This window comes from Melanostigma gelatinosum (assembly GCF_949748355.1).
Source record: "Melanostigma gelatinosum genome assembly, chromosome: 12".
NCBI lineage: Eukaryota > Metazoa > Chordata > Actinopteri > Perciformes > Zoarcidae > Melanostigma > Melanostigma gelatinosum.
In genome coordinates this window covers 23,352,839-23,370,206 of record NC_136645.1, presented here as the reverse complement: position 1 = coordinate 23,370,206, position 17,368 = coordinate 23,352,839, and the positions used below count along the sequence as shown (strand labels likewise).

Below are 17,368 nucleotides of genomic sequence, written 5' to 3'. Positions count from 1 at the left end.
CCCAACAATTGTTAAAACACAATTTCTGAAACTAAGGCCTCCTACACAAAAAAAAACAAGAACTTATGTACAAAATACTAAATATCTTACATCTCTTGCGCATCTCAAAACTATATAAATTCATAAATGTGGAATATTTGCATCACAACTCACACACACTAAATAAATAGCTCTCGCCACACGCCACCTGCACACTGATGTGCAAAGTATAAAAAGCTATTATCTCGAGTAATTTTCATTTGTAGCACACTGTAAATATAGACTATGAACACAAATGCAAAAGGAAGAACATAAATATTTGTTTATTGTCAATGCTCATTACAGTATCACACGCTCTGATTTCTAAGCGATCCAATTGGTTACAGGTGATTTCCCAGGTGCATTCTGGGTGAAGTTCATTGGTAATTACGTGAGGGTATTTCATTAGGGGTGTTCAGCGAACAACACACGCAGGCTTTTAGTTTTGAATGTGTCAAATTTAGATAACCACGTGTAGTTATTTGCTCAATAAAAGAGATAATGCGCTTATGGTTTAGCATACCACTGCTAAACATGTACAAGTTGTTTTGTGTCTTGGCAATGGCAAAAACAAACCTGTAACTTATTCATGAAAGGATTTGTGTCTTTGAAAGTATTAGTATTATGGAAAAAACAAACAGATGTTGTCTAATTTGAACTTATTGTTGTATTTGATACATTCCTTTGGTACCCTCACATGGTCAAACACAATCAATGTGCAAAACATGTCTTGGAGCTTCAAATGTTTGTCATTTTTTAAATAATTTAAACATTGCCAGGATCTACTTCGTTAAGATGTCCATTCGTCTGCTGACAGTTCTACGTGTTCCCTGTTAGTATTAATACAATCAGAAACAGTTCAAACCTCATTCTCACCTGATCTTACACTTGAGTGAACAGGCGACGGTTTAAAATATACATCTCCATAACATAGGTATGATTTTTTTACGTGTGCGGAACTAGAAGTCGACGCAGCGGCCCTTCCTCTCCCAGTCTCCGTACCGGGTGGGCTCTGGTCCCCGAGGACCCCCCTTCTCCTTGGTTGCAGGGTTCACGTCATCGGGGAACTCTGGAGAACGACAAGAGAACGGTTCGGCTTGAAAATATGCTGCTCTAGTGAGGATGATTTTCCTCCCACAACTGCTTCAGCAAACTACAGCATCTAAAACAGTTTCAACCAGATCTGAACATTAGAAGTATCACGAGGGGATTTACTGCAGGACTCTTGGATTACACTGCATTTGTTTTAGCTTGGTGTACCTAAATAACTGGCAACTGAGTGTATTAAACAACTGATCATATACCTTTTGCTATGTCGATAAATGTTGAACATCTGCCGGCGCTATCTAGAAATGGAAATAGTGTCAACACAGAAAAACTTGACTGGTCAACTCTCACTGAAGAGGACGTCTTAGTGTATTCTGCTCGTACAGACCAGTCCTTCAGTAATATTCATCTAGCTAGAGATGCAGCTATGTGTACTGACGTTAACTGTAAGGATGTGGTGCATAGGAGAGATCTCTGCTTCATGTACAATGATATAGTAAGTGCTCTGTATAAAGACAGCAAGCCCTACTACAAGCATCATAATAAGACCCATAACATCAAACCTGGCTGGAACGAGTATGTAGCTGAGTATCGTGCTGAAGCCTGTGAAGCCTTCAAATCATGGGCTCGAGCTGGTAGACCCAGACAAGGGCCAGAGCTTGAGTACAAGAAGCTCACCAATGCAAGATATAAGTATGCCATTCGCTTCATTTGCAAGAATGATCAAGCCATGAGGGCTGACTCCATGGCCAAGAAGCTGCTAAGCAACAACCTAGTTGATTTTTGGAAAGAAGTGAGAGCTCTTAACTGTAAAACATCTTTACCATGCACTATAGATGGAATCTCAGGAACAGACAACATTGCTGAGTCATGGCGACAGCATTATAGCACCTTATTGAACTGCATCAAAAGTGATTTGTACAGCGTGGACAGTTCTGAGAGTAATGAGTCAATGGTAATTACATCATATGAGCTGCACCAAGCTATCAACAAACTGTCTGAAGGCAAAGCAAGTGGCTTCGACCATATTACTGCTGAACACCTTAAAGATGCTAGTCCGAGGTTAGCTCCTCTCCTCGCTATTTGTTTTACTGGCTTCATGATTCACGGCTTGTTACCAGACTCAATGCTGTCTGTTCTCTTAGTGCCAGTCATTAAAAACAAAGCTGGTAAAGTATGTAGCCGAGAGAATTACAGGCCCATTGCTTTGGCCAGCGTCATGTCAAAAGTCCTAGAAAGAATTCTGCTGGACAGAATACAGGACTTCATCACCTCCACAGATCACCAGTTGGGCTTCAAAGCCAAACATGGCACTGACTTGTGTATATATGCCTTAAAGGAAACTGTAAACAAATACAGAGGTCAAAACTCATCACTTCTTATGTGTTTTATTGATGCCTCCAAAGCTTTTGATCGTGTTAATCATAGTAAATTATTTTTTTAACTGAGCCAAAGAGGTGTCCCCACATACACAGTGAGAATTCTGGCTTACTGGTATGCGCACCAGAGTATGCAAGTAAAATGGGGTAAAAGTGTGTCAGCCCCATTTGGGGTTAGCAATGGTGTCAGACAAGTTCTGTTTAATCTGTATGTTGATGATCTGTCCAAGCAACTGAAAGCCTGTAATACTGGTGCATGATGGGTAATACTCTGGTTAATCACATCATGTCTGCAGATGATCTGGTGATCTTTAGTCCTTCTAGCGCTGGTCTTCAGCAGCTCCTCACTATATGTACTGTGTACGGTGTGGAACATGACATCAAATACAACGCCAGTAAGAGTGCTATCCTGATCTGTAGAACTAAAGAGGACAAATGTCTAAACTTCCCTGACTTCAAATTGTCTGACAATAATCTTGGTGTCTGTGGTGAAGTAAAATATCTTGGTCATTTTATAACAGAACACATGACCGATGATAACGACATTTCCAGGCAATGTGGTATGATGTATGCACAAGCAAACAGTCTCTCACGCAAGTTTGGTCTGTGTACAGATGGAGTGAAGATGTCTGTTCAGAGCGTATTGTACTCCACTCTACACTGCACACTTGTGGTCAAACTACAGAACAAAGAGTCTACAGAGACTTCAAGTAGCGTACAATGACGCCATGAGAATACTTTTAAAGAGAGCGAGATGGAGTAGTGCTGGTGAAATGTTTGTGGCTGCACGAGTCAACACCTTCCAAACTGTTTTAAGGAATCTCATGTACAAATTCATCTGTCGACTGAATGACTCTGTAAATGGGATCATAGTTGTTTTAACCAACATAAGGTTTAGCACCACATGCTACCAGTCCCAGCTGTGGCGACATTGGTACAGCTGTCTCTTTGTAAGGCATTGCTAGGCCTCCGTACTTTTATTGTTTGTGTCTGTCTTTTTATATATTTGTCTCTATGGACCCCGAGTCTGAAATAAAGTATATCTATCTGTTTATCTATCTATCTATCTATTTACTGTAAAAATGATCAGTTCATGTTTATCTATGGGACAATGCGAACCTTGTGTGTATATAATGAGGCATTATGATCAGATTCTTCATAAACACATGCAGGCAAATACACATTTTATTACATTTACAGCAGTGGTGGGCCGTCAGGGCCAGCAAGGCCTTCTCTACTGGCCTAGACAGAATCACAAAGTTATAGCTATTTTATAATTGAATACATTTTCATAAATGCACTACATGCTTCCAGCGCAGCTTGTTTTAAGTGGAGCTTTTATCCAATCAGATTTCGCCCCTATGCTGTGTAAAACAATCTGCCCAGAGGCCTTCAGAATTACAATTATCCTTCGCAGTTTAAGTAAATGAGGACGATATTGCGTGACTGTTGTGAAGCTAGCTAGCAGAACTGTGTAGTAGTAAGAGTTAAAGTTTAAAGATATGCAAGACGTTTTTACTCGACATTACCTTTTAGCGTTTTGGCATGTTTGGCGGTGACAATCCCAATATCTGCTGCCTCTGTCGAGCGGACATTTTCAGCCCTCAAACGCATGAAAACATATTCAAGAAATACAACTGGGGAGACTCGATTGTCATCAGTCCATCAGTGCCATGAATCGAGAAGGACCTCTTGCTGGAATTGAAATAATGTACTGTACAACCGTGGCAGTAAACTCTTTGTCATCGAAGAAAGGAGGATGGACTTTGTTTTTAAATAGTGAACAGCAAATTTGGTGAGTGAATTAAAAAAAAACATCTGCAGTCGCGTTACTACTGTTAATTGTTTTGTTAATTGTGTCGTTTTTATGATATGGTTAATATTGTTCCGTCTGATGTGAATAATAATTGAATGGCCCGTGCCTTTGAGTGTGTGGATGAATGCATGTTTTAGCGCCGCAGTTTTGCTGGAATGTGCAGAGGCCTGTTGAATCAGGTTATTTGGGTTTTATGTTATTGTACCTGCTTTGTTGTCATATAAATATGTGACTGGTTCTTGTCATTGTGTTAATTACATTGATTTTGACGATATACATTGCCCGTTAATGACGCAGCATCCCGTCATGCTTGTGTCATCATGAGGTTATTCGGAGGTGGTTCAACTTCAATACAACCTTTAACAAGCTGTAATTTGTAAGAAATGCCAGTTTTAGTGACATTCTTCGTGATGTTTTTGTCTATTAAACAGGCAGCAATGACATAAATAGAGGAATTCCATGATTGTGTCCATTCACAGGAAAAGAAGAACTGCAGCGGTTGCTTGTCATTACTTAACACACTTAATCTCCATCATTGGAATTGTTTTTATTTATTCATTGGAAGTAAATACAAATCCCACAGAAATACTGCTTATTTGTTCTCGCCCTTTTGCAATTTGTTTTGTTTCATATTCTCTGTTTTTTGGGTCCGAGTTTGAGCCTTTATTAAAAAGACAGAAAAGTTCCCCCTTCTTGGTTCTCACTTTGCAGAGCAGCTTGGCTCGCCCCCTCGGGGCCGTCAAACCGACCCTGCGGAGTTTTCGCTTTCTTCAGCGGCTCCTTGTCCTTCACCGCTCCGCTGGCTGCACGGGGAAAACCTGCTCGAGACACACGGGAGACCACACGGATGGCAGGGATTTCAGAATAAAAGATGGCTCAGTCGTCGGCAGCCAGCGGCACAACGTAAGAACAGTGCCCCCGGTAAAAGACTCCGGCCAAATCCCAATGTCCCCCCTAAACCCTCAAGGACTTACTGACGTCACCAGCTAAGTGGGTGAGTGTGAGAGACTGTGAGGGCTTGAAATGGTGTGAATATAGGAACGGGACAGCACTTTGCTGCAAGATATCACGTTACCATGAAAACGACAAAAAATATGATGTATAATTGCGTGTATTTATTTTATACTTTGTACTCCTTGATTTGAACGTCTTTCAGGCTCTTTCCTCACAAGATGAGAGGTAACTTCATATCATCTATTTACTCGTTTTTGTCAAAACAGCTTCAATGACAAAATCAAATATTTGATGAATAAAGATTTCATGTTTATTTTTTGTTCCATCTTTAACCCTGAATGTTTCTGAGTAAATGTATTATGACAGGCTGAACACAACTGAGCCTCTTTGTTTACCTTTTTTTTTGACGTCTCCATGCGTCCACTGGTTACCCCGTGTTTAACGTCACATTGCAATGATTTGTGGGTAATTCCCTTAGGCTAAGTCAGCATACCATGCTGACTTACGGAAAGGGTTCATAAAGGGCTAAAAATGTCTGCGAGAGCCTCAAACACTTGATGATTTGACAGTGGGACAGAACTAAACCCTCACAGACTTCGCGGGAGCGCGCCTCAAAGTCCGTAACGGGGGACATTGGGATTTGGCCTATCACTATGGCCCAGCTATGATATGCCCTTTGCTAACGTTACTTTGATGAATATCCATGTTCAGCATTATGGCACAACATTTACCATTAAGTAGTCATTCTGTAACACGCTGTAGGGCGTATAAAACACGAACATGTTAAAATAGCAGGTTTGTAAATGTACTAGCGTTTGACTCACAAGAAAAGAGGCTACATTAGCGAATAGCACGCACACACACACTGACCTGTAAAGACGGACTCGGTAAATAAACTCTTGGACACTCCAAGTTTGCTGGCCGGAGCACATAACCGCAGAAGAGACATGTCTGCAGAGACCTTGCTTTCTGCTGTCCTCCTCGGACGCTTACACAACGAGCGCTATGTTGTTGTCGTTGTGTGTCGCGCTCAATGTCATCATCACGTTGCGACGGAAAATGTCGACAAGGCAGTGGATGTAATGTATATTCGACGCCAGTAGGTGGAGACAAATCCCTAAATACAGTGTAAAAATGTCGGTCCCATTGTTATGTTTTATCTTTTTTAAAGCTTTACTGACTGAACTTCAGTAGACATAGCTTCATATATAGAAACTCTGCATCTACTTATATTATAATACGTGATTTGGAGGAATGAAAAAAGACATTTATGGTTTCACACCAAATCTGATTTATGACTTGGATCAGTTTATCAATATCCAAATGGTAGCCTTATTCAGATATTCAATATATGGCTTCCAGGTCTTGGCAAAGGATTTAGCCCACTTGGGTCTGTATGTGCAAATCTAAGTTTGTTTGATGTGATTTAGTTGATGTGATAAGTGTGTTTCCACTTAAATAAAATGAGTTTACTCGCTAATAAATCCCAGAACACGGTGTGCTGCAGGTGTGCACCCAACTCTGGTTGTAAAAAGAAGTCCGATTGTATAAGTTAATGAGAAAATGACCTTACTTCTCACTGGATTTATTACCTCAGTAAAAATTGTAAAAATAAGTTTATCAACCAATAGCTTCAAGACTTCTTAAATACAGCATGATGTTTAGTAAAGTATGGTCCCATTTAGTGCAAAATAGACCATAAAGCAGAGTGTGCAGGGCGTGCTTACTGTGATTGACAGGGTGTCAATGCTACCAGAGCCGTATATGCCGTCTCTATCACAGCGTCACTCTTCCAGTCAATATATGGTCACTTTCATTCTGTGGTTGCAAAATCCAAGATGGCGATGGCCAAAATGCCTAACTCGAGGCTGCAAAATGGCAGTCCAAAAACCAATGGGTGACGTCACGACGTCCACTTCTTATATACAGTCTAAGGTACACATGTATAAATATACACTACATGCAACAGCTTCCTGGTTGCATGTAGTACAGCTACAGCTTTCTACAGTTTCGTGTTTCTCATAAACAGGATAAGGGCTTATCCTGATTTCTGAAAACGGGATAGTGTTTATGTATAAACATATAAACAGGATAGTCCAAAAAACAATCATGAACAGTTTTTCATGTTCATGTAAACACACTGTGTCAAATACTGAGAGGGAAAGAACTGTAACAAAAAATATGTACCATGCAGAGTGGTATATCTTTTTCTCAACTTGCTTCATCTTTATCAGCTCTGGTGAGTGACCACTTTTTCTCCCCAGGGTGAAACCATGTGTGTGTGTGTGTGTGTGTGTGTGTGTGTGTGTGTGTGTGTGTGTGTGTGTGTGTGTGTGTGTGTGTGTGTGTGTGTGTGTGTGTGTGAGAGAGAGGAATTCCAGGAGGTTTCAGCCTAGCTCAACTCCAGTGGCTTAGTCCAGATATTTCTGAGTGGATGATGAAATTCTCCTTTAAATTCCTCTTCAACCTTTTAGAAAGCAGTCCTGGAGAATGTCACGTCACACATTACACACACACACGCGCACACACACACACACACACACACACACACAAACACACTGCCAAACAGCTGGCTCAGCATGCACTGCCGACTCCAATACACACCTAAAAAGTGTTTGGGCAAAAAACAAGTTTCTATATTTTTTTCATCAGAGAATGTTAGACATGCATCAAAATGTAACGAGTAAGAAAGCAACAAAGGAAAACAATGTTGTGTACAGCATTCATCCTCCTGGAATTTTTTGGAAAGAAAAGGGAAACGGAAACCGTTGTCACATTCAAAAATGAAACATCCCCCCCCACACACACACACTCCTTATATATGTGAGAGCTGACTCTCCTGCAGAATGACCTGTTTCTTGTCATCTTTCCTCACCAGTGCTTTTGCATTTCAAAATGCCACTTTTCCAGCCATCCACAGCCACAGACCAGTTTGTGATGAATGGGATGGTGAGATTACTCGAAACAGTTGGAGTCACGTTCACATTCACATCGTATGGGGATTTCCGAACATATGAGCAGCATTTGTAAAATGAGCCTAAAAATCTGAGTCGGTTCACATCAGCACATCAACGTTCGAGACGCATTGGAGGCATGTCAAAACCCAGGAGAGAATGTGTGTTGTACATTTCTGAAAACGATGGATACATTGAATGTGGACGTTTGTGCATTCGGTGATGTAGTACATCGAGTGGCGGGAAGTTACATGGTATAATAATGAGTATGACAAGCGAGCAACTCTCCTGAGGGTGGGAGTAGTGGTGGTGGTGGGTGGGTCAAACAAACAGGACTTTTTACTCCTCCACTGTTTGTGTGAAACCAAAATAAAATGTTGACTTTCCGCCTCTTACGTAACGTTTCATGAGAAAGTCTGCTAAGGCGGTTGTTATTGATTTACACTTGTTATGTTGTTATGTCACATTTTTGCGTCATGTTGTGTCACGTTACGCTGTTACGTTACCATCATAACACAAACCATGGCAGTAGTTTTGTTGCCGAAACCTACAGCCAATTGTTTCACGTTACCCACGTGCCATTGTGTGTTTTTGTAAGCACAATACGAGGCTGACATGAAACGTATTTATGGTTTAGAAACATCTACATTCAATATATCTCTTGGTTTCCAGAAAATGCCAATTATGATATGATGGTACAATACAGAATTATATTGCGGATCGTAATAAAACGCAGAGTTGATGATGGTGGATTTCAATTAACGGGATAATCGTGAATTTCCTCACAGTTAAATACAGGAATTATCACACAACAAAGAACAGACTCACACAATGTTACTGTTTAATTATCCTTTATTAATGCAGGAGGACCTTTATTAAGTTTGTTCTTAACTAAAGAGCAACATGATCTCATCTCAACTCATATTTTTCTGGTTCGTGCAGTTAACGTTGTGCACGTGGTTAATGTTGTGAAAACGGTGGCGTTGGGTTTAGGCAACAAAACCACTTATAGGGTTAAAAAAACAAACATGATATGGCTTAAAATGATACGATTGCAACGTAAGCTCGGTACGTAACGTAAGCGCGGTATGTAGAATATTGTGCGACTCAGGGGCGTTTCATCACATGAACATAATGTCATGTGACATAATGTGGGCAGTAAAAATCACTCAGCTTTGGGTTTCACATGGGACACGAACAGAGGTCTCTTGAGTGAAAGTCCTGGATGTGGTTGTCACACCCACCCTTAGAGGACTTCTCACTCTTAACACTACGACAGTTCCTCTGAGCATCTACTATGAGGCAGGCGAGTTTACACGAGAGTCAGTTGAAAGCCTGGTATGTATCATACAGACTCTACAGTCTCATATGAGGCTATTAAAACACTGCGGGCCACTGACCAAGCATCGATATTTGACACCCTGGGAGTGAGACCAGGTTATTAACAATGGTTTTCACAAAAAGAAAAGATTTGTCTGTGGTGCAATAAAATGATTTGTTCTTTTAACAAAAGATATACGAAAGTGATTCCGGTATGTTTCAGTGTAGGAGTTTTAAAGGGACTGTGTGTAGGATTTGGCGCCACCAACGGTGAGGTTGTGAGTGGCCGAAAAACGCAAATGGCCCCAACAGCCGGTGTTTGGTGTGTCCGTTCTGTACTGTAGAAACATGGCGGACTCTGTGAAGAGGACCAGCTCTGTATATGTAGACATAAACGGCTCATTCTAAGGTAACGAAAACACCATTCTTATGTGAAATCATGATTATATTCCATTCCTGACAATTCATCCCTAAATGCTACAGCCTGTTTTGATGATTATCGGCATAATAATTTGTTGTTGCAGGTTTTATTTTCAAGCCAGTCATGATTGTACTTTACTGCTGCATACTTCCACGTTTCTAAATGAAGTTGTAAAATGTGGGAACCTGCAGTCAACCGGCCTTGGTGTTGTCTGTTGATATTAGTTTTGCGTCCCAGTGTTTCTCACCAATGGCTGTTTTACTCTGTTGTTTTCTAAATATGAACACAAAGCTGCCTTGTGTTGCAACTTCAAGACTGGACACATCTTGCTTATTGTCACTATTGTAAGATATGTACAATGTGTCATGTTTATAGTTGTGTTTTGTGCCAGATGATCAAAAACATAGGAAAACATCAGTAAGTGAAAAATTAACAGTGAAAACAAGGAACAATTTTTTCGCCTTTAGGTTTACTCAAGAGTGACCAAATCTATGCGGCATGGAAATAAACATTTGATAAAAAATGTATTTTCCAAATGAATCCACGAAATTAATTTCAGCATATATTATTGTCATCAGTATGAATGCAATCGTTTGAAGCATACACGCACACACTCACACGCCACTGGTGTTTGTTTGTGTTTAGTCTCAGCTCACAGGTCTGAGATCTGCTTCCACACAACATAGGAAAATACAGTTTGTAAAAAAATAAGAGTCCATAGGAATGTGAAATGTATTGAACTGTGGTCAAATGTGTCTTTTAATATGATTTGTATTTTAATCTGAAGCTTGTGGCCCATATGTTCCTCAATTATTAAAAAAGAGTAAAATAGACATCCTGGTCCATTGCTGTAAATCAGCGGTTCCCAAACTTTTTAGGCTGCGCGCGCACCCCCTTCTACATCCCGACCGGGTTCGCGCACCCCCCCCCCCCCCTGAATAAAAATAAATAAAAAAAGCAACAGAGCATAGAATTCTGACCAATGAGAGTTTGCTCGCGCGTGGCGTTTGTTTACAATATTTAGTCCGCTGTTAAATGTTGCAGTGTGAACACAAACCGAACAAAGGAGCAACTGCAACATTGTATCATATTAATCCCTGAATCGGAACAAAGCAAACGAACTGAAGGTGTGAAAACGCCCTGAAACACTGCAACAAAGTTTCAATAACTTTCAGTGACACAAGGCGTCACTTTTAAAGAGCAATACGGATGCGAGCACACACGCACAGGCTCAGAGGCAGATTATCACATTTAATTTACAATTAATGAGCGACTAATGTAGCCAGGATGTCTTCGGACAAAGCATCGATGCGGCGACACAGTGTTGTTGGACACCGGGATCATGCACAACTTTTTTGCTTCTTTCCCCCCAATCATACATTCCACCATCTCTCTGGCAGCTGGCAAGCTCACGTCTTCGGCGATTGTGTGCGGTAGCCCCTTTCTCGCTATTCTGTAACCAGATATGAAGCCCGTAGTGCGTCATTTATAGACCCAGTTTAGCATATTTAAATGAATGTTGCTGAATGAATGAAGTTCGCTGTTAGCTGAGGTTAGCTGCACAAGCTAGGCTGGCTAGTGTGTACGACTGGCGGCAGGCGTAAAGACTGCCGGAAGGAGCTCAAGTGCATTTATTAAACTGTACGTTTTTAATTTTAAATCTTACAAAGGGAATTTTTATAATTCATGTTTTTATTTTGTGAAAAATCCCACTTTTTAAATTAAAATTACATTTTTTTTTTATATTTAATATTATTACACCATCAGACGCCATTACACTTTTCCTCTCGCGCACCCCCTAGAGGCAACTCGCGCACCCCCTAGAGGCAGAAGTTTGGGAATCCCTGCTGTAAATCATCTCATGGAGTTCCTTCTTGCATTTCAGATTGTGTTCGAATTCATATACAAAGGTGCTAAAAACAAGTGCTGTTATTTTGCAGTTAAGCAAAAAAAAGGACATAAACATGGCGGATAAACACAGACTGACGCTGATGTACACAAATATTAAAATATGCTGTTTATGAAACATCAAGTCCCTTATAGGTCAACTATGATACAACAACTCACTGATGCCAGTCTGTCCTGGTCCTCTCGGGGCCTTTTTTTGTTGCACTTTTATGGAGTACTGTATATTGTTCATCACGATTACTCCGAAATATTTCCAAAAAATGTCAGTCTGCAGGGATAAAGAGCTCTGAAGGGATCCAGATCAGACTGTGGAGCTCAGATGGGTGGTGTTGATGGACCCCGTCTGAAGCAGTTATAGCTGCAGCATCAGTGTATGTGTGATAAGAGCAGAAAGATAACCCGAAAGCCAAGATCGGGTCTCCACTGCGCGGGGGCTCCTCAGCGGGCCCCGCGGCGCGTGTCTCTGCCGCATACCGGCGCATGACGTGCAGCTCTACTCGCAAGCCGACACGCTGCTGATCTTACCGGTGCTCTCAGACCACGGCTGCAGGTTCTGCAAGGCGAACAGCGAGCTGTTCTGCAGGCACAGCGGGTCCGGGGTCAGCGGCTGGTTGATGGTCTTCTGAAAAGCCTCCTGCTGCAGCTGCATGAGGATCCGGTTGGCCTGCTGCCGCTCCGCCTCGCGCTCCTCCGCAGTCTGCCGCCTGCGAACAGCGACAGGGAAACACCGCGGAGCCGTTCACACACCGGGCCGACACAAGCCGAATACAGATAATGTACATTAATCCGAATATTATAACAACCTCATATCCTATATAGTGGACTCATTGTCATCTCTGTAGGCCTAGTGTTCTCATGTTATGGTTGTTAACCGATGATCCGATGAGTTTATTTCAGTTTGACGGTGCAGATGCACAGAATGAAATGATTTTCATCGTCCGTGAATTCAGTTATTACAATTTCCATAGCATTATCATCGAAAATAAAAAAAGATAAAAAGACATGCGTCGTTTGTTTCGAAATCAAAACATTAAAAATTCGACATTTCATAATGTGCGAAGAGACAAAACTGTGTATGAATGGGTGCCATTTGCGGTATCTTCCCTTAAAAGGCAAACCTGCGTCCATTTCTTTTGTTAAATAGTCAATAGCAATCTACAACTAAATGATAAACTATAAAAACTACGAGTAAAATACGAAGAAAAAGAATCATTTATTAACTTCTTTGATTCTTGTTTGTCATATGCAATGATGATTGCTGGGTAAGTTGATGTTGCCAATTCCAAGTCGCCAACTGACATGACAATACGATGGTGTGTGTGCGTGTAGGGTCCGTCATAATAGCGTGCACTGCAGGGGCGGGACCTTACACACCGCTGCAAGTGGATATCAGTTCAAGAGAACGGAGGATTAATACTGTAATATTTTCAAAATCAGTCACTCAGTTTCTCATAATTCTTAGAAAGTAAATAAATCAAAAAACAAACAAACAGACATCTGTTTGTTAACATTTTCCTAGATTCTTATTGAGTATGTTTATGTGCTTCTGGAAATGTATGATTGAATATGCATATTAGGTATTATCGTATTAAATGTGTGCGGATTTTAGTACGTTCAGTACGACATATGAAGGTACTAGAATATTGATAGGAATGAATAGGGAACGTTTTGGTAGAGTATGAGCAAAAACGTATTTGGAGAAAACAGCCTTTAAAGATATACGTAAAAATGAATACAGGTGAATGGGCTAAAAACGAATAGATATCACTATCAAACTTCCACAGTTGATTACTTACATAAAGGCAATTCTTTTTTTGTATGTTATCAGACATTTTATATTGAAATATGCAAATGAGGCAGTGTTTGGTAACTTGGTGGATTTAGGAGAAATGTACATGCACAAAGTAAAATAAACACCTAAATGTGTATTTTGGATGTTTTCTTTCCACTCGTCTGAAAGAAGACATGCAATGAAAGATAAATAACCCTGAATCTCAAAAGTGACAAGAGCATGAAAAACACATTTTATTTTTTTTACTAATAACCAGCACATTCCTTTTTGACGAATGATTTGCAGGAAATAAGAGTGAAGTGAGCAATTTGTCTTCCTTTTTTAAAAACCAGCACTGTGTTTTCTTTCTGCCTCAGAAACATGTATATTTGAGCCTTTATTGCTCGAACTGACTTGTATTTACTCCATATTATTGTGTCGTGCGTGTGGACCAGTCTCTTCATAACATTCAGCAAATGTCCATTTGAAGAATTCTACCCAGCGGAGTTCAGCTATTGTTGCCCATACAGCTAGCTAAAACTCATGCAGTCTACAACACTCCTGCAATAAATCAGGTGTTTCTAGTATGTTGTCCACCCCATTTATATCAACGATGGACCAAATAACAGAAAGTTCAAAATGAACATAAGAAGCCTCATGAATGAGGAGTAATTGAAGGGATGTTTCATTAGACTGCATTAGCTTCAGCTAATTAAGTGGCAGCTAAGTGAATATTTGTTTATTTACTGTTAAGACTTTGTGTGGAAGTGCATTGAACTGTAAGGGCACAAATCAGAAATCAGAAAACCACATTCATGGGAAGTAAGCCTACGATGAAAACAGTCTGAACAGGGACTAAAGGGACCTCCTGGAGCCCCGTTAAAACCAGAGGGCCCCTTATATGCAGAGCTTCTTTGGGCATCTGCTCAGTGTCGAATGCATTGGTAAAAGCTTTAAAAAAACAAAACAAAACAGGACCTCACCTCCATTTGGTGCGTCTGTTTTGGAACCAGGTTTTGACCTGGGCGTCGGTCATCTTCAGGGCTTTGGCGAGGGCGGCCCTCTCTGCCGAAGCCAGGTACTTCTGCCGGTGGAAGCGCTTCTCCAGCTCGCAGATCTGCAGCCGCGTAAAGGACGTCCGGGGCTTCTTCTTCTTCGGGGGCGTCCTGTTCTGGTAGGGGTGACCTACGCGACGCGTCACAGTGAGGGGTGAGAGGGATACTGGGCGGGATGGGAGGACGGGGACGAGAAAGGAGAGAACGGGACAAGTCAGGACGGGGAGGATGGCGCAGGAGAGGATAGTGCAAGTCGGGTCAAGTCAGGACAATACAAGTCAGGACAGGACAGGACAGGACAGGAAAGGACAATAAGGACAAAACAGGAAAATAAAGGACGATAAAAGTCAGGTCAGGATAGTGAGAGCGCAGGAGGACAGGACAGCACAGGGCAGTACAAGTCAGGACAGGAGGACAGAAACGGACAATACAAGTCAGGACAGTATAAGTCCAGACAGCACAGGACAGGAAAGGACAGTACAATTCAGGACATGAGACAGGGAAGGAAAGGTAAGGTTAGTCGTGTCAGGACAGTACAAGTCAGGAAAGGACAGTAGAGAACAGGACAGAACAGAACAGAACAGTGAAGGAAATGACAGGAGGACAGGACAGGTGAGGGCAGTATAGTCAGAACAGGACAAGACAGGTCAAAGCATGGTATTTAGGTCAACCAGACAGAAAATGAGTGAGAGAGCGCTGACAGACCTCGTGTTAAATCGTGTTTACGGCACAGCCTATATGTCCTGTCATTTAATTTGCAACGGTTTCTGTTTTAAAATTCAATGTAGTCATTTTATATATTTTTTAAATGACCATAAAACCTTTGTGTGTTTTTTTCATTGTATTCTATTATTTCGGCTTAGTTCTTATATTATAACATTCTTTATTAAATCCATAACCGAAAAACTTCTACAGAACTTGTGTTTATACATGTATATATATTTAACCCATGGCATATGGTCTGATCAAAGTGGAGAACCTGTTTTCTGCATACAGGCGAATTTTTAATGAAATAATTGATCGCAATAATGTATTACTTTGATTATTACTACGTCAACACAAGCCAGTCAAGTCAGAAAGGGCATTTGACACTGTATCAGTTTAACCTTTGATATAATGGCTTTCAAAGTAATAAAGAGACAGATTTCACAGCACACTGTCTCCAGAACATTATTTACACACACGAAATACCACATGTCAAATAACACCCTTAAAGAATACTGGCAGTCTATACATTACATTTGTAATAATACTATTCAAGATAGAGTTCAGTCTACAATATCTTACAGTGATACTGTAGTACTGCTTATAGACAAGGAACAAGTGTTCCCTCACTCATTAAATCATATCAAACTCTCATTTATTATCATACATTTTAATGACTTTAAACATAACCGATTTCAGTAAAATTATAAACATAATAGCAGTTTGGTTTATGATGAGTTTCTTAAAATAACGGTTGTTTCTATTTTGTACTGAAAAGCAATACATAAAGCAGCAATAAACAATACAAGTTAACTATGGAAAAAACAACAACTTAGGAAATAACCTTTTCCCGTTTTTTTCCAACTTATTATTTTTAAGTTAAGAAAAACCAAACAATTATGCAACGTGACACGGGCTCCCTTAGATTTCCAATTGATGTAGAACATGTGTGAGTCTTCATCGACCTCAAATAAATGACTGAGTAATTCATATTGAGGAATTAATCACTGATTCACTAACACGCAAGCAAATGGAAACACATCATGTATTATGGGCTATAATTTAATTATAATAGGTCATTAGTAATATCGGCTTTGCGAAAGAAGATTTACAACAAAAGGCTGCAGCAGCAGTTGTATTATCTAAACATATTGATTTGTATTTTAAATAATCCTATAACATTATACAGTCGGTATATTTCTTTAATTTGATTAATTTTTTTTACATCGTATTGTATTTTTTAATTTATTGGACTGACTTAATGGACTGCCATATTATACTATGTTATGTGTAGGCCTATGTATTATATTATATGGCTACCTGTGAACCGGTCTTTGGTGTAACGCCGGTTGCTCTCCATCCAGGGGAACGTGAGCGTGTTCAGGTTGTTGATGTTCCCGCTCACCGGCAGCCCAGAGGAGTTTCCGCAGCTTAGAGGCCGGTGCGCGGGGACCCGGATGACCCCGGCGGAGCTAACGTTAGTCCCGTTTGCATTCACGCCTATGTTCATGTGATAAGCGCCCCCGAGGGAGGCCATCCCGCACGAGCTGCCGGTGCCATTGTATCCGGCGTGGCCGTATGTGTAGCCACCGCCACCGCCGCTTCCGCCGCTGTTCACGCCGTTGCTTGCGCCGCAGTTGTAGGCCCCATGTCCGTAGTCCGGCTCGTGCATCCTCGCGCCCAGCATGCAGCTCTGCTCCACGTTGCTGAGGATCTGGTCAATGCCGAAGCTGATAGGCTCTACGTGCGTGTGCTGCTGCAGATGCGCCCCCAGTATCCCTATGTGGTCCATGGCCTTCCGCGAGCCCCTCCAGCTCCGGCGCGAGGAACAGAGTTCGCTCCACGCGCCGCTCCCCTGGACTCTTTTACGTATACTGGGCTCCTTCCGCTCGAGCTCCGGTCGCTATCTGTAGGCTAGTGAGTGTGGGCGCAAGTGTGTGCGTCCGTCTGTGTGTGTGAAGGCACGAGAACCGAGGCTGGACCGTTTTCCCCCTGCCCCCCCCCCCCTTCTTCTACCGCG

At 41.3% G+C, this 17,368-nt stretch overlaps 2 protein-coding genes across 2 annotated transcripts; both read right to left on the bottom strand.

Annotated features, from left to right (window-relative positions):
* Positions 1-286: 286 nt before the first annotated feature.
* Positions 287-6,235, bottom strand: sdhaf4 (succinate dehydrogenase complex assembly factor 4). Its single transcript, XM_079279854.1, has 3 exons — positions 6,085-6,235; positions 4,965-5,078; positions 287-1,087 (listed from the first exon to the last, which is right to left on the bottom strand). Exons 1-3 carry the CDS (start codon positions 6,161-6,163, stop codon positions 978-980), a joined length of 303 nt encoding a protein of 100 aa, XP_079135980.1. The 5' UTR covers positions 6,164-6,235; the 3' UTR covers positions 287-977.
* Positions 6,236-12,310: 6,075 nt separating this feature from the next.
* On the bottom strand, positions 12,311-17,140 carry tlx1 (T cell leukemia homeobox 1; the record flags this gene model as incomplete). Its single annotated transcript, XM_079280844.1, has 3 exons — positions 12,311-12,521; positions 14,572-14,809; positions 16,669-17,140. 3 exons carry the CDS (start codon positions 17,138-17,140, stop codon positions 12,311-12,313), a joined length of 921 nt encoding a protein of 306 aa, XP_079136970.1.
* Positions 17,141-17,368: the final 228 nt, after the last annotated feature.